A 26,075-nucleotide genomic window follows, 5' to 3' on the forward strand; every position below is an offset into this window, starting at 1 on the left:
ACTTTATTAACACACGTTCATTTTTAAGTTCTGGCTGCCATGTCAGTCTCGTTCTTCTCTCGCGATAGCTCAGTTACATCAACTATACTACAATGAATAATAATAATAATAATAATAATAATAATAAGTCAAATTGCTACGTGTTATTTATATTTTCTTCATTTGTGATATTAAATTAATAAAGATAAACAAAGAAAGGATTTCTCAGTTTAGCCATATTATGTGTCACTTCTCTCTCAAGCCATTCATAAGGTTAATGAAAGGTGAGAGAAGTGACTACATTTACATTTATGGCATTTAGCTGATGCTCTTATCCAGAGCGACTTACAAGGTTACTCATATTACAGAGATGGGTCAGTGTAGTGTTAGGAGTCCTGCCCAAGGACTCTTATTGGTGTAGCACAGCATAGTCGCCCAGACCAGGAATCGAACCCCAGTCTCCAACATAGTGTGGTAGCTCAGTGGCAGGTAGTGGTGTTATCTGTTGCGCCACACCAGCCACACTTAGTCAGGAATTTGTCACGTTACCTCCCCTAATGGGTTTGGGATGGTAGTGCTGATCGGTTGTTATTTGAAAGCCTTGGAGGTTTCAAATTCAGGGTTTTAAGTTGTGTAGTTCTTGTCAGAACTCTTGTGTGTACAGTAATCATCAGTAATAAATGCCCACAAATTAAAGAGACATTCTTCACCTGTGGCTTAAATGAACAGGCTAGCTCAGACAGCTATCGTTCATTGTTAAATAGCCCTTAGTGCTGTGAATTAGAGAAGGCAGATGTGCAAGGGAATTCAGAAAAAAAAAGTGCTTAAATGAAATAATTCATAAATATCAAAGGGGGAAGTTATAACCACTATCATTATAATCTAGCCTGCGTTAGAAATGACCATAACAAATTTGGTAGCTTAACAATAAATTAATAACAATAGCTAAAGGATGACTGAACGCTTGCCCTGTCCACACTTGCTGGCTGTGTGCAACCGAGTTCACAACTCAACAAAATTTGGTACTTGGAAACAAGGTTTACAGTGTTTAATGATTTGCAACATATTGATGAATCAGTGACGACAAGTAAAAAACACTTTGTTCAGTCAGTAAATTCATTGCTTAGCTGCAGATGAAACCCCTCAAGATGTTCCTTTAGTCTCTGTCTCACATCTCCACTCAGCATCGTAGCTCTCACATTTGACTGATGGCTGTTTTGACTGTCCCTTAAGCCAGTATTTCTCAACCCCACTGGGTCACTCTCCACACTCAGGCTATACCCCTCGTCACTGGCTCCTTGTTGGAAGCTTTCTTCTGTTATCAGTATCGACTGGGTTTCTATATTCTGAAGCATAGTGTCAACGCTGCCCCCACTCTTCTCCCTGGTTTCAGCGGAAACAGGTACCAGCAGCACATGACTGTCTGTTCTTTCTTGCACCCAGTACATTCGATTTCCTCCTTCGGACTCACTTTGCGTCGCGTTCCCCTCCCTCGTGGCCATGTCTGGAAGTAGTAGATTTGGCTGTAGGCCCAAACTGGGCTGCAGAAGGTGAACCTGAGGCAGCTGAGGTGTGGACGAAGTTGTCTCCTGTAAAGTCACTGTGGGTTGTGCAGGTCCGGGCAGCGTATGCATTTGCAAGAGCATTTCAGTCTGAGGGTGCAGCAAGGTAAGGTGCTGCAACGGCTTACTGCAAAGCTCCAGAGAAGCTTCGCAATCTAGCTGCTCCTGCTGTGGAGTCAAATCTGTGGAGACAGACTTTGTTTGGTCCTCATTTCCTGAATCATTTTCACAGTAAAAGAAGTAACAGTCCTTTGGCTCAACAACAGGAACATCATTTTTTGTGCTCTCAGCCCTTCGGAGTGTGGACACGCCGGGCATCTTCACGCTTTTGCCTTCTTGAATTCTCCTTGGTTTGGAACCGCCAAGGGCCAGGTGGCTTTCTGTGGCTCTGAGAGACATTCTTCTATCCCTGACTTCTTTAGATTCCTCATCTTCTCTACCCCGTCCACAGTAAAAGCAGCATCCTTCCTCTTCTTCTACAGCTGCCCTTTCCTTTGTTGTGGGGGCAGGGCGTCTCCAACCTTCTTCAGTGAAAATATCCATGTCTTCAGGTGTGCCCTCTATCTCACTCTCTTCCAGCCCTTCGGGTGTTTCACTTCTCTCAGCTCTTGCAGCTTTTCCACCCAGAGGAGCCGAAAAGCTAAGCTTCCAGCGACCCTCCTTCCGTCGGCCGCTGTCCTGTGTCCGGGATAAAGTGCTCTTTAGTCTGTTTTCTCGAAGGCGCAGCAGCGTGAGACGCAGGCGGTTTTCCCGGCGGCGGGCAGCACTGAGCAGGCGTAGGGCCTTTTCCAAGTTGTCGATGGCTTTGTCGTAGCGTTTACGCCACACCAATGGGCAGAGCTGAGCATAGTTGTGCTCCTTGGCCAGGTAGAAGCCAGGAGGTGGGGGGAGGCGCCTCATGTAGCAGGATGGAGAAAGTGGCCGAGGAGCAGTTGGATCAGGGATGAGATCTGCTGGCTGACCATGCAATGATATCTTATTAGTCTGAACATTCTCAGACAGAGATGAAGGACTTTGCTCATTTCCAGGTTCCCCATTGACTGTCTTGGAGTTCTCAGCTTCTTCGCCAGCAGTCACATTCTGTAAGAAAGCCTCGCTGGCTGGAACGTCCTTGCTCTCCGGCCTCTCCTTTTCATTACTCGTCCTGGTCATAAAAAGAAATGAGTGACAGTCAAATGTTAGCCCCTTTCACATGTACTCTTTTACTGAAATATTTACTGGATGTTAGATGGAAAGGAAACCCAGGACAATTCTCAAATGATTACCAGAAGGACATGTGTGAACAGAAGCAGCGAAATGGACTCCAGTGCAGGTGTCTGATTTTCCTACTCTAACACACCTACTAAACATTGCAATTAATGAGTGAATGTGGTATTTTCATCTCATAACTTTATTGTGAAAGTGTGGATGTGAGCTACTGATGGTGAAGCTTTCCAATACTTACTTTGCAAAGCAAAGTATACAAGCAGTGCAAGCAGTTCACACACTGTGTAAATGTACACGCAGCTAAATGGTGTGTGTTTACATGTTTGATGTGTGTGTGTATGTGTGTGTATTAAGTACCCTATCTGTCTTTCCACATTCTGTGGCCTGCCTCTTCCCCTTGAGGTCTTGCCTCTTTGGTAAGGTGGGGTTTCAACCACTGTGGGAACAGCATCATCTTTTAGTCTGCGATAGCCACTAGTTGGAGGGAAGAGAAACACAATGTCAACACATTCATGTTTAGTGTTACACCACAGAGAAGACTGACCTATTAAAGATAACAAGTACATATCATGGTTGTTTGTTGCCCCCTTACCAAACTAAACGTGCTAGCAATTTGTTTAGATGTTTAGTAGATTATCAAGCCGTGATAAGCCAGTAGCCACTACAGAAAATTCCTCAAAAAAAGACCAGTTTAAACTGGTCATCAGGGCCCTTAAAGTTTGCAAGTGCAGAGACTGCTGAATATACAGCAACAAAAAGAAGAGACCACCCTACATTATCAGTTTCTCTGTTTTTACTATTTATAGGCAACGTGTTTAGGGAAATTAACATTTGCATTGTATTTCATAAACCATGGACAACATGATTTTCTAATAAAAAATATTTGCTATTTAGAGCATTTATTTGCAGAAATGACAACTGCTCAAAAACAACTGCTCAAATAATTAAAGAATTATAATAATTATAATGCAAAGAAGCTATTATTCAAATGTAAACAACATAGTACTAATATCTGAACTTTGAGAGCATTCAAAAATCACTATGGTGAAATAACCTTGACTGCCAATCACAGCTTTCATGTCTTGGCAGGCTCTCCACTAGTCTGTCACAATGCTGTTGCCATTCATAGTCTGCAAATTCAGATAACTCAGCTTTGTTTGGTTAAAATGCCTGGAATAAAATGGCTGCCCTACACGTAGAGATGCTAATTTAAGAAAAAGTAATAATTAAGTGGTCTCTTAATTTTTTGCAGAGCTGAATATCTTTCATTTCCTGGTTTCAAAAGAACACATACAGCTGTCAGCAAATACTTAGGTCCTCTTGTTTAAGTTAGATATCTTGCTGATGTTCTAATTGTACATAATTCACATTATCCTCTACAAAGAATACATTTCTGGACAACTTAATATATGCCGTAACATTAACACCACCTGCATAATATTGTGTATGTCCTGCCACAACAGATCTGAGTGCTTTCTATGGACTCCACAACACCTTTGAAGGCATCCTGTGGTTTCTGGCACCGAATCCTTCTGTAACTTTGCGAGTTGGGCCTCTATAGATTGCATCAGTGAGCCTTAGGTGCCCATAACCCTGCCGTCCGTTCACAGGTGGTTGCTTTCTTAAACCACTTTTGGTAGGTACTGACCATTGCATACCAGGAACACTTCACAGGACCTGCCTGATGTTTTGGAGATGTTGTAACCCAGTCGTCTAGCCTTCAAGAACTGACTGTTTACTTAATGCCTGATTCACCCCTTGACAGATGCCACTGTAGATAAAGATAATCAATATTTTTGACTTCATCTGTCCTGTCAGTGGTACTAATGTTATGGCATGTAGTTGCAGTAAGAGTAAAAATACAATGAAATACAGACCTGACCCCAGAGAGTTCGAAGCTGTCGGGGGAGAAGTGTTTGGAGCAAAAATAGATGTAGTCACTCTGAGGGTCCCACTGCCCTTTCCCCTCTGGACCTTTGCGATGAGAATTAAGAATCCAGGTAGCTCGCCGAGGATTGCCCCTCTTTGGCAACCTGGCCACAATAATACCAGACAGTGCATCGGTCTCTGTGGATCACCAGCTGTGTGTATATTGCTTACGATATGACACAGACATGGTTTGAAAGACATAATAACTGTAACAATAAAGATGTAATATATGCAGTTGTGGAAGTGTAAATACACTTTTGTGATCATTTTCTGATATCTACACAGGCTCAGAATTACTCATACAGGGTCATACATGTACATACACACACTTTCCAGTTATCTGATCCTAACTGGCTACAGCTGGTACTGGAATGGTATGGTGCCCTCATAAAATGGGTTTGTTTGACCCCATCCATCTCTCAATGGATTGACCAACACACAGTGCAATGGGAAAATCCAAGGGGCTCAGTGCAGATCTGAGAAAAATGACTGTAGATTTACACAAGTCAGCGATGTCTCTGGAAGCCATTTCTAAACAAGAGTATCAGTTTAAAACAGACCAAAACTGCCAATTTGCGCTAAGAGGAAATTGGTTTAGATAGTCAGGAACAGCCCATGAACCAGCTAGACCCAGGCCTGCCATGCAAGTTATACATCGCCAATAGATGTCACCATCCAAATAAGAAGGCCCTACTACAGATTGCGGCTGACCACATGGACAAAGAAAAGGCCTTCTGGTGGAATATTTTATCATCAAATGAGACAGAAAGTTGAGCTGTTTGGCCACAACAGCCATGTCTGCAAGAGTAAAGGTAAGGCATTCAACCCCAAGAACAATGTACCAGCTGTTAAGCATGATGGTGGTAGTATCATGCTCTGAGGATGTTTTGCTGCCAGTGGGCCAGTGGCATTGGTATACTGCATGAGTACACTGCACTGGTACATTGCAAGTACAACCAAACTGTCAGCTAGATGGTTAACACTTGGACACAACTGGGTGTTTTAACAGCACATGTTTACCTGCATCTAACTGTCTTGCTCACCTGTGAAAAGTTAGACCAGCTTTTCGAGCTTCTCTGGTGTCACGTGAGTTGCAGCCAGCGGCAGAGCAATGTCTGGGCATCTAAAAAAAAAAACAACAACAACAAAAACACATCTCTTAATTTCCAATTAAATTTTACATTTAATTAGAAAAGTCATTATGTACAATAACACCAGTGTTTCAAAATCCAATGCTATTCCAGAACTGTGCACGAGAACCAGTAATACTGGCTGTAACTAGGCCATTATGGAGATGCTCTGACCCAGTCGACTGACCGCAACTATTCAGCCCTTGTCAAAGTCGTTTAGATCTTTACGCTTGTCCATTTTTCCTGCTTTAAACACATCAACAGACTGTGCTGTCTAATTTACACCCCTTGGCAGGTGCCTTTGCAACAGTGTTATTCACTTCGTGTCGGTTCAGCCCCCCCACCGCCTCGATAAAGTCATAATGAGTGCTTTTATTTATTATTATTCATATAGTGCTTTTTCACAACGAATGTCACAAAGCAGCTTTGCAGGGATTAAGCTTTTTGAATAGAACATAATAGTTAGTGCACAGGCAGTTTCACCATTTAGTATGTCCATCTTACAGACACAGTAACTTGTTAAAAATTTATTAATAGATTACCCAGATAGTATATGAGTTCTGGCCCACACTTATTAAATAAGATCATCAAAATCTTATTTAAAAAAAAAAAGTATATAAAAAAAAAGTTGGTCTATACATTGTGTCAAACTTTCACGATTAATGAACCAATAGGAATTATTCTGCATGGTGCAGTTAACTAGGCCTAGACCTATTAAGAATGATGGTCCATTGACAACTCCAAAACGTGGGAGGGACGTCGGTACAGGAAACTGTGGCTTACATGATTTTTTCAGACTGTGTTGCACTGAAATGAGTACAAAGGCTTTGCTTTTATTGACTGAAATATTCCAGTTGTTGTTGCTACAGCTGTTTTTTTTTTTTTTTTTTTTTGGCTCCAGTAGGTGCACTTGAGGTATGCACACATGTGCGTAATTGCTGCGCTTGAGTGATGCTCTTCACTCTCTTACGAGCTGTTTGTATGTATAAAGCCAGCGCAACGCACCGTCCCTAAAGCCCTATTTACTCATTTGTTTACGCGCCTGCTCTTTCCGATACATCTCCACCACACGCTTAGTATTTCTAGATGCTTTACAACCAGCGCTGTGATTAATCTGGAAAAGAGCTTGTTTTGAAACGGATGAGTTCGTTAGCTGGCTGGCTGGCTGGCTGGCTAGCTAGCTTAGCGGGCTAACGTTGGAGCAGCTTCGCCTGTCCTCATGCCCGCTCATGTCCGTTTTCTAAGCCAGAACGTCCGTTTATGAAAAAGGACATGTCGATAGGGCGATCGTGGATGAGAGATGTGTGATTTGGTGTGGTTGGTGACGCATTCCAGACTTACCACTGAGCTTTTCGACCTCACGAAGATGGCTGTCTTCTTCTTCCTTTGGAGCTCTGCACATGCGTGGTACAGACAGAACGTCGTGCGCGCGCGCCCGCGCGCTTGGGCGTTAATGGGGGTTCCCAACCCTGGTCCTAGAGGAGGCATTGCCCTGCACGTTTTGGTGGTTTCCCGCACTTGCACTTCATCGTCAACGCAAGAATGACATGCTGATTAGCTAGCCGAGTAGCAGGGTAAACACAGGGCAGGGGTCCTAAAGGACCAGGGTTGGAAACCACTGTCCTATTCACTATCACTAGTGAACAATCATCACTGACAAGTACTGAAGCCTTCATTCTCCAACTAACTGGATTGTAAACCGCCTAAGTAGTTAGTTGGACACTCTATGTCCAAATATTGTGGATACCCCTACAAATGAGTGCATTCGGCTACTTTTTTAGGCCCTCTGCAGGAATCTGGCCCTCCAGGACCGGATTTGCCCATCCCTGCCATATAGGGTCCTGTTGAGTCTTTCCTATATTCAACCAGAAGTCATGCTCCTACCCCCAGGACTGTGTATTCTGTGGGTGAGCAAGCTGTTACATGACTGCATCGCCAAACATTACAGCAGTTTGATGACAACGGGAGGAAGCTCTTCTCTCATAATGTCAGCAAGACAAACGGATGACTGTTGAACTGCACATCAGTGGTGCGTTTGTGGAGACAGTGCAAAGCCTTCACTGACCACCTGTTCAGGCTCGAACACCTTTTTATTAAAGAAGGCACAGCAGTACCTCTGCTTACTAAGGAGACGGAAAAGGGCTGGTATGTTCACACTCATCTGAAACTGCATAGGCAGCAGTAACACTTGTTGCATTACTGTTTGGCATGGCACCAAACTGCTCCACACCAGACAGGAAAGCATGTGGTGGTCCATCACTAGTAAGAACTTCTCAGTCCATCACTGGGTCAAGTTGTTCTGTTAAAAAATGTTGTTAACTGTTGTTAATGTTAAAAATGAAGAGCAACTGAAAACGGCAACAACAAAAACTAAAACAATGGGAACAAGTCACTATACCCCCTAATGCTTATTTGACTTAAAGAAACATTATTATGTGGTCATTTAAGTATACTGTTCAAAGTCTAGGATCCTTGAGAAACTTTTCGAGAATCTTCGGTTTGAAACGATGGAAGAACCTCTTAAGGTGCTTTGTGAAACCTTCAAGGATCTTATTCTTCTAAAACCCTATTCTTAAAGGTTCCTCAAAGCCCCTTAAGAGGTTCCTTCACAGTTTCAAATGGAAGATTCTCCAGAAGTTCCTCAAGGATCTTATTCTTTAACAGTGTAACCCTACATACAGCATGTGAACATCGTCTTAAGTGTTTCTAGGAAAACTCTGAACTCTTAAAGGTGAATATTAGACACTGCTACTCTAGCTACATCAGTGGTTATAGTGTTTAAATAACAGTATACATTAGATTGCTGATGCTGTTTCTGGGCTTTCATAAAATTGTCATTGAAAAGTTCAGTTTAAACATATGGCTTCTTCTGGACTTTATGACTTTGTTTTCTAAATACGTTGGGAGTGTTTGTTTCATGTATACAGACTAACTATATCTGAAAAAGCCCATCAGGTCATTGCCTAGGATTATTTTCTTAAAATTGTAGGACATTAAAAGCACCTAATGATGCAAACTATGTGTTTGTTTACTAATGTATTGGGTGTAGTATGTTAAAACAAGTGCAAGAAAAAAAAAACTGGCTCAATCATACATTTTACAAATTTTACAAATGCTTAACAAATGAGCTGAGCAAACTGCACTGTTGCAATGCAGTCTAGACAACTCCAGGGGGCACCACTTCCCAAAGGCTGTACTGAGGCTGTACCCTACATTGTCATCTTCAGGACCACAGGATAGCAGCATTTGCAGTTACTAGCAGGACAGTCAGACTGCTACATATGACTGTTTTGTATTTATATACTATATTTAGTGCTGCCGCACTGTCTGTTTAAACAAAAAACATTTTTTTTATTACCAATACATGTCACATTTGTCTTTGTGTGCACCTGCCAGTGTATCAGTATGTATGTATTAAAATGCTCCGATCTTTGGACTTTTTAATATCTAATCATTGTTAGATTTTTTGTTGATTTGCATATGTGGTCATTTGACAAATTGTTTAAGTGTAATGGCTCTTCATTGTAAAATGTGATGCTAAAAAAGTTAAAAAGCCTGTGGAACCTGAAAAATGTAGGAACAATGACAATTCACTCATTTTTGAATGCTTTAATTAAACCAAAGTACAACAGATGCAAGGCAATCAAAAATTCAGCAAGCGCTGGTTCATTTATAAAACCAAAGGTCAAAGCAGGGTTATATTATTTTCTTAAACATGAGCTTTTGATTTGTCAAACAAGCAATATGAGCTAAGCTGATCAAGGACATTACTGCTGGTCATGATCTATCCATAAGCCATTTCTAATACTAACTCTCAATGTAAATCATATTGGTGTAATTCTGGGCCGTCTGGAGTTTCCACATATCTTTAGCCAGAATGCCGTTTCTGGAGTTGAATATTTTGGCCAGTGTGCTGTCCATCGGAGAAGCCTTATAATTTTCACACCGTTGACCCTGTAGACCAGGAGCACACTTCAGTGAATAGGAGAAAAAGAAGGTGCCATATTGGAAGTAACATGTGTCCTTCACATCTCCACTTCTCAGGTCAAAGGAGCACTCTCCAAGAAGCTCACTGTTCCAGTAAGTGTCTGCATCGTATACTTTGAAAGTGAGTTTTTTGCCGAGGGACAGCTTGACAGGACCAAATTCAAATGTTTCTCTCCAGCGGGGATTGTTATTGTTGTTAATCACTTCAGTGCGTTTGTTTATGTTCCCAAACCAGACTTGAGCTGAGCCATCTGTTTCTGTCCAGCGGTCTCCATATAAACCTTTGGCAAAGAGCTTAAAAACCTTCAGCGTGGCTAGATTTCTTTCAGCGGGACAGCAGTTGGCCATTATATTTTTACTTTGTTCACAGACGCAGGCACAGCGATCCCTGGCATTAGTCTTATGCCCTATCTTACAAGACTTAGAGCAAACTTTTTTTAAAGCATTTTCACGGATATACTTCTCTGTTGCCATCTTTAGCCCTTTCTTGGCAGGGTGCTTGTTATCCAGCACTGAGTGGAGGGGTTGAAGAGTGTATGTCACTACATCTGGGATGCTCTTTAGGGATTCCAGCCATGCTCTTAGTGCATTTGGATGTGAAGTACTAGAGAAAAGGATATCCTCGCCATTGATGTTGCCTCCAATAATCTCTGTCTGGCGCTCCTTAAACATTGAGCTGAATTTGGCACTTGTCTTCATCTTCTTTTTTAGCTCTTGACAGTGTTGGGCCTCAGTCGTCAGAGTGCCACCTTTATATGTACCTGATGCCTCCACATCCAAACAGTCTTTGACTGCTGTTTCGGTTAAGCCACTCATTGATGCCTTGCAGGTTCTGATGGCTGTCACTGCTTTCATCTTCCCACCTAAATCCACTCCTGTGGTATAGTGTGTGCCAAATTTGTCAATTATACCTTGATAGGAGTTTGAATCATATACTCGAGGAAGGGACTTGACAGCCTGAAGAAACTCATGATGCAGTGGAGGCGATGATATTATACTGTAACTGTGAAGGCATGGACTAATAGTTATGATTTGTACACATAAAAAAACTTAATAGTAAATAATTTACCACGATCAAAATGTTTGAATAGCAAAGATTGGCTTACCGGTAGAAGCTGCACTGGACAACATGCTTGGTGAAACTGAAATTGTCCTCCTTGGACTTCTCCATGCCGTATTTTGCTTCACGGGAATGCGTCCCTCCAAAAGATCCAGAACCTTGAAGTGGCACATCCAATCCAGTTTTCCAGTTGTTTGTGATCGAAGAGGTAGAGTCTTTCACGAGCGCTTCACTGGAGTCATAAATCTTGCTGCCAACCTTCATTGAACACTTTGGAAGTTTTCTCCAGAATGTCACAGCTGCAGGTATCTTCTGCTTTGCGTTCTTCAAATAAGCATTGCGATATATTAGGCAACTGCCATTCCCTCTGTCCCAGTTCTCCATGTCAATCACAAAAGACCCTTTTCGCTCCATCTTCACAACGTCAAAGCCCTCTCCTCCAAGGTTGTAGCCTGGAATGAAGTCAGCATTCCTGCATTCTTCTGGCCCACCTAGTTCCACCTCTTCCTCGGCATTCAGCATGGAGAGAAGAAGGCAACACATCCAGCAGCTGACAAAGCAATGCCATATCCACCCCATCATCTGAGTCAGAAGAAAAAAATATTAATTATATATAGTGGATCTGGCATAAACCTTTAACAAAATAGCATCCAAAATATTCAGTTATGATCAATATAATAATTGTATTCCTTGAGCAATTTCATAATGTGTTTCATCAGTACTTACCTCTGTCTTATCTTCAGCTGAGATGTGATCTGGGCAAGACCAAGTGGCTCATGTTAAATACTAGAGAAAGAGGGAGGGACTTGGAAGGTGAACATCGCATTTTATCTGTCATTTATGGTTGTTTGTTCAAGGAGTAACCAGGTCAGTAGTCCATGTTATATTTATCTAAGTTATGATCATGATTATTCAGTAGTCACAAATTTATGACTTATATATTCAGGATATGAGGATATTAATTTCGATCTGATTGAAAAGTCTTACGTTTGAAGGAGCACACATGCCTAAAAGTTCCCTTTATAGAGTCTTTTAGTCTTTAGATCTTAAACTTTTTAGGTTGTTAAGAAACTGCTTTTGAGCATGGGTGTTGGCTACACATCTCTGAAGTGACTGCTTTTTTTAAAAATAGCGTCTCACACATTGAATATTTATGAGGTTGGTGTGAACACACAGCTCCCCTCACTACTGTTTAAAGTAATGGCCAATTAGTCCCAAACATATGATCAGAATATATAATTACAGTAAAATATTACTTAATATAAAATATAAAACTGGGTTCTGCTTGGATTTACTTTAGTCTATAAACATGAGCAATACTGGTGCCTAATTATGAATTATTAATTAATTAATTACGAATTATTAATTAATTAACTAAATACTCAAGAAGCAAAGTAGCGGTTTTAATGATAAGCATCATCAGCATAATCATCATCATCAAATGGTAATTGGTTATATACTATATATGGGATATATACTATATATACAGTGGGGGAAAAAGTATGTAGTCAGTCACCAATTGTGCAAGTTCTCCCACTTAAAAAGATGAGAGAGGCCTGTAATTGACATCATAGGTAGACCTCAACTATGAAAGACAAAATGCGGGAAAAAAAATCAGAAAATCACATTGTCTGATTTTTAAAGAATTTACTTGCAAATAATGGTGGAAAATAAGTATTTGGTCAATAACAAAAGTTCATCTCAATACTTTGTTATATATCCTTCGTTGGCAATGAAAGAGGTCAAACATTTTCTGTAAGTCTTCACAAGGTTGGTACACACTGTTGCTGGTATGTTGGCCCATTCCTCCATGCAGATCTCCTCTAGAGCCGTGATGTTTTGGGGCTGTCGGCGGGCAACACAGACTTTCAACTCCCTCCAAAGGTTTTCTATGGGGTTGAGATCTGGAGACTGGCTAGGCCACTCCAGGACCTTGAAATGCTTCTTACGAAGCCACTCCTTTGTTGCCCTGGCAGTGTGCTTGGGATCATTGTCATGCTGAAAGACCCAGCCACGTTTCATCTTCAATGCCCTTGCTGATGGAAGGAGGTTTGCACTCAAAATCTCACAATACATGGCCACATTCATTCTTTCATGTACACGGACCAGTCGTCCTAGTCCCTTTGCAGAGAAACAGCCCCAAAGCATGATGTTGCCACCCCCATGCTTCACAGTTGGTATGGTGTTCTTTGGATGCAACTCAGCATTCACTCTCCTCCAAACACAACGAGTTGTGTTTGTACCAAACAGTTCTACTTTGGTTTCATCCGACCATAAGACATTCTCCCAATACTCTTCCGGAACATCCAAATGCTCTCTAGCAAACTTCAGACGCGCCCGGATATGTACTGGCTTAAGCAGGGGAACACGTCTGGCACTGCAAGATCTGAGTCCCTGGCGGCGTAGTGTCGGTACTGACGGTAGCCTTTGTAACGTTGGTCCCAGCTTTCTGCAGGTCATTCACTAGGTGAATGGTCATTCACTAGGTGGGATTTTTTGTGATCATTTTGACCCCACGGGCTGAGATCTTGCGTGGATCCCCTGATGGAGGGATGGAGGGAATAGGAGGTCTCCTATTTTCTGATTATTGCTCCCACAGTAGATTTCTTCATACCAAGCTGCTTGCCTATTGCAGATTCAGTCCTCCCAGCCTGGTGCAGGTCTACAATTTTGTTTCTGGTGTCCTTCGACAGCTCTTTGGTCTTCACCATAGTGGAGTTTGGAGTGTGACTGTTTGAGGTTGTGGGCAGGTGTCTTTTATACTGTTAACGAGTTCAAACAGGTGCCATTAATACAGGTAATGAGTGGAGGACAGAGAAGCCTCTTAAAGAAGTTACAGGTCTGTGACAGACATCTTGCTTGTTTGTAGGTGACCAAAGACTTATTTACCACCATTATTTGCAAATAAAGTCTTTAAAAATCAGACTATTTCTTTTTTCTCATTTTGTCTCTCATAGTTGAGGTCTACCTATGATGTCAATTACAGGCCTCCCTCATTTTTTTAAGTGGGAGAACTTGCACAATTGGTGACTGACTAAATACTTTTTACCCCACTGTAGTACTAAAAAATGGGTCCATTCACATTTATGTAGAACCACCTACAAAAGGTTTTCTACTACTCCACAGAACTACCTGTTTATCTGCCTAGGTAGAGCATTAGATATTTTGGCCCTAGAGTGCATGGCCACAGATAATATCCCTGCTATGTGGTTGAAATACATAGCATATACATGACAACTACAAAGTTCAGCTCTTTAAAATAGTATGGCTATTAAATTCTAATATTAGCCCTCAAACTAACCTTTAATCCAGCTCCTTTTATCTAAGACTTATTGATGTGTGTGATGCAGGGATATTAAGCAATTTTTTTGCATAATTTATATTTTTACAGCATTTATCCTCAGTGTCCTAATAAGCTACAAACCTATGGTTGTATGAATGTAGCAAAAACACATTTTAAGAAAATGAAGATAAAGTATGCCTTTAAATGGCAATCAATCCTCCATATATTGAATTTGACACATATAAGGAATTTGTCTGTTGGTGTCTCTTTAATGCTGATTACTATGTAGACTATGACTATGTATGTGTGTTTTACAGACAATACATAAAAATACAATATACAAGATATAAAAATATAAATAAAGTACTGTGCAAATGTTGTAGGCCCTTGTTGAATGAAAAAGCTTCTTATCTGAATATTAGACTGATATTATCATGGCGGGATGGGCCAGATACAGAGGGATGAACACTCGCAAAGAAGGGTCCAATACAAGTAATTTATTAACAGAACAAAAGGGGGCAAATGAGACAGGGCAAAAGGCAGCACCTACAGAGCATAAACATGAATACAGTGGGCGCCGAAACTGGAGCAGAGGCACTGAGCGCAGCCACTGGAGTAGGGACCATGGGCGTACACCAGGGGGCGTGGACCTCAGGCGCAGTTGTTGGTGGGAGGTGACACATGCCCATCGGTTCGCTGTCCGGTGGTCCCGTCACAGAGGTGGCTGGGGGCTGGGTGACATGGCTTGGGTACGGGGCATGGCTGGGATACAGGGCATGGCTTGGGAACGTGGCATGACTAGGGAACGTTGCATTGCTAGGAGCTACAGGTTCGGTCGGCCCTTCTCCACCAGCTACTGGCCCCCCAGCACCCCGGGGCCTGGTGGGGGTAGGGCGACCTGAGAACTGGTCGAGCCAGATGGCGAGTGCCATGAGCTCATCCAGCTCAAGAGACTCACCTTGGCACGCCAACTCTCGCTGCAAACAGGGGTTCAATCCGTTGCGGAACAGGGCGACCAGTGCGGCATGACTCCACCCACTGCGTGCAGCCAAAGAGCGAAACTCCAGTGCATAGTGAGCTGCCCTTCGTGAGCCCCCCTCGGGGATGCTGAAACACTGCCTGCGAGACAGGATACTAGAAAGGCAATTTTCGCCTGGTCAGTGCCGGCTGCATGACTACTTAAATAAACCATGTACTGAAAGCTCAGGATCGCCAGAATACGTATCTGATCTGCCCAACGAATACGGACTAGGGGACATGGTGACGTGGCAGGGAGAACTAGCGGGCTTGCAATAAGGCTTGCAACCGCTTCTTGAGCCCCTGAATGTCGCCCACTAGTTGGGCGACTTGCAGCCGTTGGTCCGCCTGTTGCTGCACCAGGCGACTAACGGTCTCAGACACACACTGTGGGGTGTGGTGCTGCCCCAAGGCTTGTCCTTGGGAGCAAACAGCCTGATTCATGGCATCCTTCTCCGCTGTTCGGGGGAATTTGGCAGAGAATTCTGTCATGGCGGGTTAGGCCAGACACAGAGGGATGAACACTCGCAGAGATGGGTCCAATGCAAGTAATCTATTATAATAATATAGGGGGGCAAGTGAGACAAAAAAGGCAGCAACTACAGGGCATACAGTGTTCAACAAAACCAGAAATACAGTGATCAACAAAACCAGAACATGGAAAACAAGAAGGCGAAAACAAACAGACCTGAGACCAGGGGTTTAGCTAGGGAACCAGCTACTAGACAAGAGTGGCTAGGCCGACCCAACCTGGAACTGCTGCGCGGCAGAGGGTCACCTGACTGGAATGTGGGTAGTAGAGCAGGATCAAGAGTCGTGGGAATCTTTCCGTGGAAAGCGAGCGAACCTCGCTGGAAGCTCGAACCTCCGGGTGGATTGCTAGCAAACGACAGAGTCGAGCTAAAGCTAGCCTACACACTATGTGGAAACAGATGGGAACCTCTCGGGCAACTTCAAGGTTCTTTAACTATAAACCATATAATTTTTGGCATAGAATTGAGCGTTGAAGCCCCTTAAGTACACCCAGCCTCAGGTGAAACGCATGAAGCAAACACAATGTGAAAAACCAGAATTGAACAAATGAACATGAACCTAGACACTGAGCCGAATATACATGAACACAAATGAACAAGAACCGAATCAAAACCAGAATGGAAACACAATAACAGTCTTCGTGTGAGCCTGTGGGCAGTGGCTCGGAATCGCCCCGGGGGGCGAGTATGCCAGTATGGTGCCTTGGGTTAACCCACTTTTCAGCCCCCTGCCACTACTGATGCCCCATCACTGTCACTGTCATTTTCAGTTTTATAAATATATTTGGAAAGACTGAATTGCTGAATGAACTGCTGTTGAAAACAAAAGTGCTAATTGATACCCTTTCCTGCCCACCTTGAGACTGGGGCCTAAGGTCAACTTGCCGGTCATGGATTGCAAGGAGGCTGGATGTAAAAGCAATATTTAATTTACTAAAAAAATGGCTTTCCAAAGCACTAGAGCAAGATAACTAGGAAACAAACATGAATGTTAGCAAATCCATAAAGGTGTGAGGATATTATACATATCAGACATGCACAACTGAGAAAAAGGGCTACAGAATTAGAACAATGAACCTGGCAACAATTAAAAGAAGGGGCAAGGATAGGTACTGATAACACATAGGTATAATAAGGAGAAGGCAGGAATGCCTAGCTCCCGAAGTAATAAGGGCATTCACTCTGCCATGGAAAAAAATCGACCTGCACAGTGACATGCTTTGGAAATCACCATTCCATAAGCCCATGTTGCCCATGCCTGTGGATGTAGGTACATGTAGATCAATAGTGGCGACTGGAGGAGGAAGAATTAAATATATTCCATAAGCTCTGGGGTTGCTTTACTTCCTCTGGCACAGGATACCTGTAGCATGTGGAGGGCAAGATGGATTCAGTAAATTATCAGGAAATCCTAGGACAGGACAAAAATCCAGAGTATACCAAATGTTCTAGCAAGGCTTGGTTTTAGTAGAAGTCCCGCCACAGTTGCCTAACTTAAACCATATAGAAAGTCTTTGGTGGGATTTGAAGAAGGTGGTTGCAGCAGCAACCCCAAGAATATTACTGAACTGGAGGCCACTGCTCATGAGGAATGGGCTAGGAAGCTGGTATCTGACTCTGCATCATGTTTTGTAGAAGGTCATGACAGCAAAAGGCTGCTAAGAACTAAATATGCTTTCTTGTGCAAGAAAGGAAGAAGCGATACCTTCTATTTTGGAGGAATCAGTTAAGAGTTTAGGTAGATGGTGTAGTGCAGCAGTAAATGATAAAGAGCAGATTGTGGGATTAAGGAAGGAAATGGTATTAATAGCATTTTCTAGCTTTTCTGCTAGTTTAAACTGTGGTGTTTGCTGCGTCGTGTAAGGCCACTGATGGTTCATGCAGGTGCAGAGACTAGAAAGGATTATGCATAATGCTATAAGGAAGTGACTGGGCTACATTGCCTTAGATTCCAAGATGGCACCAAGCATGGCTGCCGTGTTGCACAAGATGTTTCTAGTCTTGGAAGTTTTTTGTTAATTGTGTGTTTGTATGTCATTTATTCTATTGCACTAAGCTAGCACTTTCATTTACGACTAACAAACACTTCTGGATATCGGATTGACGATCTCTTACCGCAAAGAAGGACTTAAGAGTTTAGCATCAAGAGGAAAGGAGAGCCTTTCATCTGGGCTGTCCGACCACGCACCCACCGGAGACGCTGGAAAAGAGGCCGGAGAGCTTGAGTCCTTGTCAGGCTGAGACGACATCAAACAGACAACATTGACGAATATGCAGTCTCAGTCACCAGATTCATACAGAAGTGCATAAAGGATGTTGTGCCCACAAAGACCATTCATGTTTACCCCAATCAGAAGCCATGAGTCAACTGTGAAGTTTGATTGGCTCTGAGCGCACATATTTACATTTACATTTACATTTATGGCATTTAGCAGACGCTCTTATCCAGAGCGACTTACAAAGTGCTTTGCTATTTACCCAAGAAAAGCCTTAGCTAGTTAGAATAGGCTAATAATTCAAAAGATACCACCAAGCTTAGACATTGCTAAACACAATACAATAAGGCGTCCATAGAACTATTCGTCCAAGTACTCTCTGAAGAGGTGGGTCTTCAGTCTGCGTTTGAAGACAGCGAGCGACTCGGCCGTTCGGACACCCAGGGGCAGCTCGTTCCACCACTTTGGTGCCAGGACAGAAAAAAGCCTGGACGCTTGTCTTCCGCGGATTTTGAGGGATGGCGGGTCAAGCCGAGCCGTACTTGAAGCTCGAAGGGCTGCTTTTAGATCTGGAATTACGGAAGAGTATATAATAGCCAGCTATGTTCTTTGAGGACCATAAAGGCAGCCAAACATGAGAACAGAGCCAAAATGGAAGCACAGTTCAGCTCCACCAAAGCCATAAGCATGTGGCGGGGGTTAAACCCAAACACAAGACCTTAAGGAGAGCTCTCGCTCAGTGGTAAACACCAGTGCTGCGCTTCTAGACGAGCTAAACTGCTTTCATGCTCGTTCTGAGGCAAATCTTGCTGTGCCCCTGAAGAATGCACCATTAACAACCACCCACCCACCCTCTGTCTCTGAAGCTGATGTGCGCAGACCCTTTAAATGCGTCCAGAGCCGTAAATCTGCTGGCCCAGGCAGCATACACAATCAGTTAGCTGAGGTATTTGCAGACATCGTCTACATGTATCTCGCTCTCTCAGTTGTGCCAGTGTGCTTCAATCTGGCCACCATGGTCCAGCCAGCATTACCTGCTTTAATGACTGTGGCCTTGCTTTAACCTCTATAAGTGCTTTGAGAGGCGGGTTAGATACCTCATCTGCTCCTCACTACCTGTCACTCTGGATCCACTGAGGTGGAATCGATCGCATACTGACCTCTCCCACCAGGACAAGAAGAACACATGTGAGAATGCTGTTTGTGCACTACAGTTCAGCATTCAACACCATCATTTCTTCAAGGCTTCACAACAAGCTCCAGGATCTGGGTCTGAACAGCTCTCTGTGCAGCTGGATCCTAAACTTCTCGATGGGGCGATAGCAGGTGGGGAGGATAGACAGCATTACGTCCTGCTCACTGAACCTCAACATCGGAGCCCCCAGGGATGTGTGCTCAGCCTGCTTCTATACTCCCTGTACACCTATGACAGCACATCCAGACACAACATTTAATTTGCTGATGACACAACGATCATGTGCCTGATATCCAATGATGATAAGGCATCCTACAGAGAGAAGGTTAGCTTCCTGTCACACTGGTGCCAAGAAAAAAGCCTTTCTCTTAAATGTCAGAAGGACCAAAGAGCTAGTAGTGGACTTCAGGTAAAAGGAGAGAGTGCAAACCCCTATCTCTATCAATGGGACCACTGTGGGGAGGGTCAGCGGCAGTTGTTCACATTACAGAGGAACTTACAGGGATAGAACACACCACACGGGAGGTGAAGAAGGCACAACAGCGCCCCTCTACCTCAGAAAGCTAAGGAGGTTTGGTTTGAACTCCTGCATACTCAGGACATTCTACACCAGCACTGTGGAGAGTTTTCTGATGGGCTTTATCGCCACCTGGTATGATTATTAAGGACTCCACCCACCCAAGCCACTGTCTGTTCTCACAGCTACCCAGCAGCAGGAGGTACTGCAACATAAATGTATAGATATGGCTAACATTCAGCCAATAAAGACCATAACCAGTCAGTTCTGCTTCTATCCTCAAGCAATTAGTCTGCTGAGCGAACAATAGCACAGTGTATTGGCCCACAGTCCTCAAGCTATCTGTATCATCACACCTCCACCCCATACAAACACATTCTGCACACTTTACTTACTTAATGGAACTGTGACCAACAGCTCAGTCACACTGCATGCACTAAGACTTCTCCCTACTCACACTACACTGTATTCATGCCTTGTCCTGTGTCTGTAAATGATGTAAATATTCAGATTTTTACACTCAATATGCAATATTGTAAATAGAGAGTATGTCTGGTGTATATAATGTGTGTATATAAATATTATAAGTAAATGTGTAAATATTCAGTATTTCTTCTATCTTGTAAATGTGTTATTATTTTACTACCCTGAGTAACACCTTTACACCTGTGTAATGTGACGTGACAAACATGATTTGATTTGATTTACTAGTATGGCATGGTTTGGGAGAGAGGTGCTAGAATTACCGCTGAAAAGCTTAGTTGGAGAACTAATATGGGCTAAGACAGGTAGAGAAATTATAATACAATGTTTGAAAGATGGGCTGATTAAAGCAGCAACGCCAATTCCAGGAAGAAAGTGGAATCCCCCAGTGGCAGTGCAATCATCGAAGAGGGCATTGGCGCACAGAAATATGAAAGGGTAGGTGCAAAATGGGAGGACAGGACTAGGGTCAGGTTATTTGTGGAAAGCACTCAGCTAGGCCATGTCACCAGAGAGAGGGCAAATTGTTACAAGTTTTATTCATGAACAGAAAGCCTTGCAAGGGAACAAGAAGTAGGTGAGATTGGAGAGCATAGACAAGTAGAGAGTCATCTGGCGAGAGTTATGGGCACTGGATACAGGGTGCATTAGGTATCTACTGGGAGCTTCTTACAATGTCCTTCCAACTCCTCAAAACCTTGGCAGTGGGTAGGTAAAGATCGAAGATTAAATTTAAGTGCTGGAAACCGAACATTGAAACGCATTTTGCCAGCATGTAAGGTTCGTTTGTCACAGGGTCAGGTACTGAATCAGGTATCTAAGTCTTTAGCATTTGATAAGAAGCACTTAGAAGTTAACAACATACCCATTGTTGGTGGCAGCAGGGCAATAGGATTTGTGTGCAAGTGTAATGGAGAATGAGTACAGAGTGCAAAAATTGGTAAATGGCAATTGGCAACTGTTGGCAGATGTAGGCACTAAAATACAACTTTCACATTGCATTGCGGAAATGAGAAAGATAAAGAGAAGATAAAGTTGACAGAGTTTATGAAAGGAACAGGTTGAGATATTCAGATTAGGTTGCTAAGTATGTGTGTTGCAGGCATATATTAGACCAATAGAGACAGGTATTACACATGTGGATAAAATTGTTGGTACCCCTCGGTTAATGAAAGAAAAACCCACAATGGTCACAGAAATAACTTGAATCTGACAAAAGTAATAATAAATAAAAATTATATATTTTATAATTAATATATATATATAATTATATGAAAATTAACCAATGAAATCTGCAATCACTGCAATCAAATGATTCTTGTAACTGTCAGTGAGACCTCTGCACCTCTCAGCATGTACAGTGTATCACTAAAGTGAGTACACCCCTCACATTTCTGCAGATATTTAAGTATATCTTTTCATGGGACAACACTGACAAAATGACACTTTGACACAATGAAATGTAGTCTGTGTGCAGCTTATATAACAGTGTAAATGTATTCTTCCCTCAAAATAACTCAATATACAGCCATTAATGTGTTTTAGCTGTGTGTTTTGGGTCATTATCCTGTTGCAAGACCCATTACCTGTGACTGAGACCAAGCTTTCTGATACTGGCCAGCACATTTCTCTCTAAAATCCCTTGATAGTCTTGAGATTTCATTGTACCCTGCACAGATTCAAGACACCCTGTGCCAGATGCAGCAAAGCAGCCCCAGAACATAACAGAGCCTCCTCCTTGTTTCACAGTAGGGACAGTGTTCTTTTCTTGATATGCTTCATTTTTCCATCTGTGAACATAGAGCTGATGTGCCTTGGCAAGTTCTTTTGTTTCATCTGTCCATAGGACATTCTCACAGAAGCTTTGGGGCTTGTCAACATGTAGTTTGGCAAATTCCAGTCTGGCTTTTTATGATTTGTTTTCAACAATGGTGTCCTCTTTGGTCTTCTCCCATGAAGTCCACTTTGGCTCAAACAACGACGGATGGTGTGATCTGACACTGATGTACCTTGAGCTTGAAGTTCACCTTTAATCTCTTTAGAAGTTTTTATGGGCTCTTTTGTTACCATTCGTATTATCCGTCACTTTGATTTGTCATCAATTTTCCTCCTGTGGCCACGTCCAGGGAGGTTGGCTACAGTCCCATGGATCTTATATTTCTGAATAATATGTGCAACTGTAGTCACAGGAAAATCAAACTGCTCAGAGATAGTCTTAACCTTTACCTTTAACATGCTTGTCTATAATTTTCTTTCTAATCTCCTGAGACAACTCCTTCGCTTCCTCTGGTCCATGTCGAGTGTGGTAAACTCCATGTCACAAAACTGCACAGTGACTACCTGTAACCCTATATATAGGTCCACTCACTGATTACAAGATTGTAGACACCTGTGATGCTAATTAGTGTACACACCTTGATTTAACATGTCCCTTTGGTCACATTATTTTCACATTACCAGCATTTTTGTCCAGGCCTGTGTAATGAGTTTCCTTTTTAACATAATTCTGTTGAAGCATGGTTAAAGATCAATGTCGGATTTTCATTTGTTCATTTTCCTTTTTTTTTTTATTACTTTTGTCTGATTCAAGTTATTTCAGTGATCATTCTGGGTTTTTCTTTCATTAACCGAGGGGTACAAACAATTTTGTCCACGTGTGTAGTTTTTTTTTTTTTTTTTTTGAGAAAAGTCTGCTGCATCTTTGCTGGTTGCATTTAGAATCAGAGGCTATGTCCTGAGACCAGCTATGACGGAATTGTAAGAAATTGAAAAAGGTTTTCTTGGATTATAACAGGAAAAGCTAAGGATAACTTGATAAAAATCTATTAAATGGTTCACTGTTCTTAAAAATCATGTAGTTTCATGGGACCAGTTCTGTGACTTATTCAAGAAGGTTCTTCATCATACGGACCTCAAAAAACACATCCTGCAGTGCATACAGCATCTTCTGACCTTCATGGCTCAGATGATCAGTGGGTTTGACAAACTAAGATGCAGTCAAATAGAAAGACTCAACCCTGGGTAGCCTAACTGATTTAACCTGCAGATGGCACTTCTTGTAGTCCTGTTGGCATTCCTGACATTGACCATTGGCTTTTTTTTTCTGTCAATGCTTTGTCATCCTACCCACCCTCTCCACCCCCTCCACCCTGGGCATCCCACATTTGATGACACTGAAGTCAGTGATTACACAGTGAATGAAGGGGGAAATCTGATGTGATTCAATGTTTTACTGTTAATTCTCAGTGGATAGTGTCGGCTTAGAGACTTCAGTCCAGCTAAAGTCCAGAATCTTTTGGAAGACAAATGTTTAATGGGCATCTAAGCCATACTTACCCTTGTATTGTTCCCTGAAAAAAAGCAAATCATTGAGGAGCAACAAATCCAAAAAATTATTGAGCCAGCATCTAGTCCATGGGCAGATTTTGTGTAGATTACTGTGGCCTAACCAACCAACAGAATCATATCTTCTTCCTAGAGTCAATGGATCTCCAGATTTCTCACTACCTTAGATCTAGCCTGTGGGAGGAGGAGAAGTCAAGGCCTAAAATAGCTTTCATTTCTCATTGTGGCCTCTTTAAGTTCTTGGTTCTCCCAATCAGCCTCTGTAACACACCTGCAATATTTATCTGCACAACATTGTCATTGCCTCATCAATGTTCAAGCAACACCTGGCTGACCTGCGAAAAGAACGGAATCTGCCAGTTCTGCTGAACTAGTCATTAATTTGTGCAACCCTTTCAGGTATTGACCTGGGACCTGGACAAAGTAAAGACTATGGCTGACTAAAAAACTCCAGCACTGGGAAACATGTAGTTTCTGGGGCTTACAAGCTACAATCAGAGCTTCTTTTAAGACTTTGCATATCATGCTGAGCCCTTATTTGCACTCACAAAACATGACTCTTCATTCGTCTGGGACATCCAAAGTTAAACAGCTGTTTAACATCTGTTCCCTGGCAGCTATGGATTGGCAGCTGCAATCCTTAGCACTTTTGATGTGCTACATTTCCACATCCCAGCTTTGACATGGCAGGCTCTGCACAACACCTAGTTCTCTTCTACATCCTCCATCCTAAACCCAAAACATCCCTAAAATGCTTTCCCAAACTAATCTTCAACATTGTCTCTGTTTTGTTCATGTGTACCCTTAAATATTGCCTACTCGCCTTCCTGAAAACATATTTGCACTTACAATGCCCCCTCCCGTTTTCAATGTACATAGATGTGCAAAAGTGTGGACAGTCCTGGTTTCCATCTTGCAGTTAAAAAAATAATGGCCAGTGTTTAGGATCATTATCCTGTAGTAGAATCCATCCTCTTTTCATTTTCACTTTTTTTTTTTTTTACAGATGGTGTGATGTTTGCCTTGACAATTTAATTGAATGCATTTGTTCCATGTGCCATGGGCTGCAACAAAAGCCCAAAGTGCGAGCCACTACCATTCTTAACAGTTGGAGAGGTGATTCTTTGGAACTCTTGAAGTTAAATTTTGTGGGGAGGACACAGAAATGATTTTCTTTAGTTGAATCCTCCATGAAGGTCATATTTGTATATGTAAGGTTGGTTTGGTTGGTTGTGGTAGAAAGGTATGTATGTGTGTATATATATATATATATATATATATATATATATGTGTGTGTGTGTGTGTGTGTGTGGACAAAATTGTTGGTACTCCTCAGTTAATGAAAGAAAAACCCACAATGGTCACAGAAATAACTTGAATCTGACAAAACTAATAACAAATAAAACTTCTGTGAAAATGAACAAATGAAAATCCAACATTGATTTTGAACCATGCTTCAAGAGAATTGTTTTAAAAAATAAACTTATAAAACAGGCCTGGACAAAAATGATTGTACCCCTGAAAATAATATGACCAAAGGGACATGGTAAATAAAGATGTGTATACTAATTAGCATTACAGGTGTCTACGATCTTGTAATCAGTCAGTGGGCCTATATATAGGGCTACAGATAGTCACTGTGCTGTTTGGTGACATGGTGTGTACCACACTCAACATGGACCATAGAAAGGGAAGGAAATAGTCGTCTCAGAAGACGACGTTATAGACAAGCATGTTAAAGGTAAAGGTTATGAGACCATCTCCCAGCAGCTAGATGTTCGTGTGACTACAGTTGCACATATTCTCCCTGGACGTGGCCACAGGAGGAAAATTGGTCACAAATCAAAGAAATGGATAATACGAATGGTAACAAAAGAACCAAAAAAAACTTCTCAAGCTCAAGGAACATCAGTGTCAGATCGCACCGTCGTTGTTTGACCCAAAGAGGACTTCATGGGAGACGACCAAGGAGGACACCATTGTTGAAAACAAATCATAAAAAGCCTGACTGGAATTTGCCAAACTACATGTTGACAAGCCCCAAAGCTTCTGGGAGAATGTCCTATGGACAGATGAGACAAAAATGGAACTTTTTGCTAATGTGGCGCATCAGCTGCTTAACTTTTGATGCACTGAGTGATTCACACCACATTGCCTTTTTGCTTAAGAGAAGATCAACAAGCTCAGTGTTTGATGTCGCAAGTTAACACAGAACCCCAAGCAGCTTAAAGCCAATCAGACTATGACAGTATGACAGTTCCTCTGTTACTGACTTCTTATGACAACAGAGGCTATAAAATAGCGCAGCAGTGCTGAGTGTGGATGTGTTAGAATGATCAACAAGAGAAATTTAAAGCTAGGCACTGAACCTATAAAAAAGGTATTTCTCTCCCAGTTGTCAGTTTATTGCTTTACTGTTAGTTGTGTCATCTTGAAAGGAAAGAGGGTGTAATGATATTTAGTTATGTGAAGAAATTACTGACCACCACTAGGTGTCACTAAACAGTTTAAATGCAATGGAAGGTGATGGCCAATCAGTTTTGTATGCAGTACTAAAGAAGTACAGTCATGTACTGGTGAGAGCATCTTGTACAGTGATTTTGTTATTACCAAAAAAATAATAAACAAAACAA

General features: G+C 42.2%; 2 protein-coding genes across 3 annotated transcripts; both read right to left on the bottom strand.

Annotated features, from left to right (window-relative positions):
- Positions 1 to 1,012: 1,012 nt before the first annotated feature.
- thap7 (THAP domain containing 7) lies at positions 1,013 to 7,192 on the bottom strand. Of its 2 annotated transcripts, XM_072675634.1 has the most exons (5): positions 7,148 to 7,192; positions 5,720 to 5,799; positions 4,625 to 4,780; positions 3,105 to 3,221; positions 1,013 to 2,685 (listed from the first exon to the last, which is right to left on the bottom strand). In XM_072675634.1, the coding sequence occupies exons 2-5, from the start codon at positions 5,797 to 5,799 to the stop codon at positions 1,083 to 1,085; spliced, it is 1,956 nt and encodes a 651-aa protein (XP_072531735.1). In that variant the 5' UTR covers positions 7,148 to 7,192; the 3' UTR covers positions 1,013 to 1,082. The 2 variants fall into 2 exon arrangements, with proteins under 2 accessions (XP_072531735.1, XP_072531734.1); XM_072675633.1 differs by lacking the exons at positions 5,720 to 5,799; positions 7,148 to 7,192 and having other exon boundaries at positions 4,630 to 5,152.
- Positions 7,193 to 9,400: 2,208 nt separating this feature from the next.
- Positions 9,401 to 11,589, bottom strand: LOC140551869 (perforin-1-like). Its single transcript, XM_072675635.1, has 3 exons — positions 11,580 to 11,589; positions 10,900 to 11,435; positions 9,401 to 10,796 (listed from the first exon to the last, which is right to left on the bottom strand). Exons 2-3 carry the CDS (start codon positions 11,433 to 11,435, stop codon positions 9,614 to 9,616), a joined length of 1,719 nt encoding a protein of 572 aa, XP_072531736.1. The 5' UTR covers positions 11,580 to 11,589; the 3' UTR covers positions 9,401 to 9,613.
- Positions 11,590 to 26,075: the final 14,486 nt, after the last annotated feature.

This window comes from Salminus brasiliensis, chromosome 3 (assembly GCF_030463535.1).
Source record: "Salminus brasiliensis chromosome 3, fSalBra1.hap2, whole genome shotgun sequence".
Taxonomy (NCBI): domain Eukaryota; kingdom Metazoa; phylum Chordata; class Actinopteri; order Characiformes; family Bryconidae; genus Salminus; species Salminus brasiliensis.

Excerpts from the sequence above, each read along its gene's own strand:
- thap7 (XM_072675633.1), bottom strand. The coding sequence starts at position 4,943 with ATGATCACAAAAGTGTATTTACACTTCCACAACTGCATATATTACATC. Across the intron at positions 3,222-4,629 it reads ACAGCTTCGAACTCTCTGGG|TGGCTATCGCAGACTAAAAG; the intron begins GTCAGGTCTGTA and ends CCCTCCAACTAG. Across the intron at positions 2,686-3,104 it reads AATGTGGAAAGACAGATAGG|GACGAGTAATGAAAAGGAGA; the intron begins GTACTTAATACA and ends TTTTATGACCAG.
- LOC140551869 (XM_072675635.1), bottom strand. The coding sequence starts at position 11,435 with ATGATGGGGTGGATATGGCATTGCTTTGTCAGCTGCTGGATGTGTTGC. Across the intron at positions 10,797-10,899 it reads GTCCAGTGCAGCTTCTACCG|TTACAGTATAATATCATCGC; the intron begins GTAAGCCAATCT and ends ATGCCTTCACAG.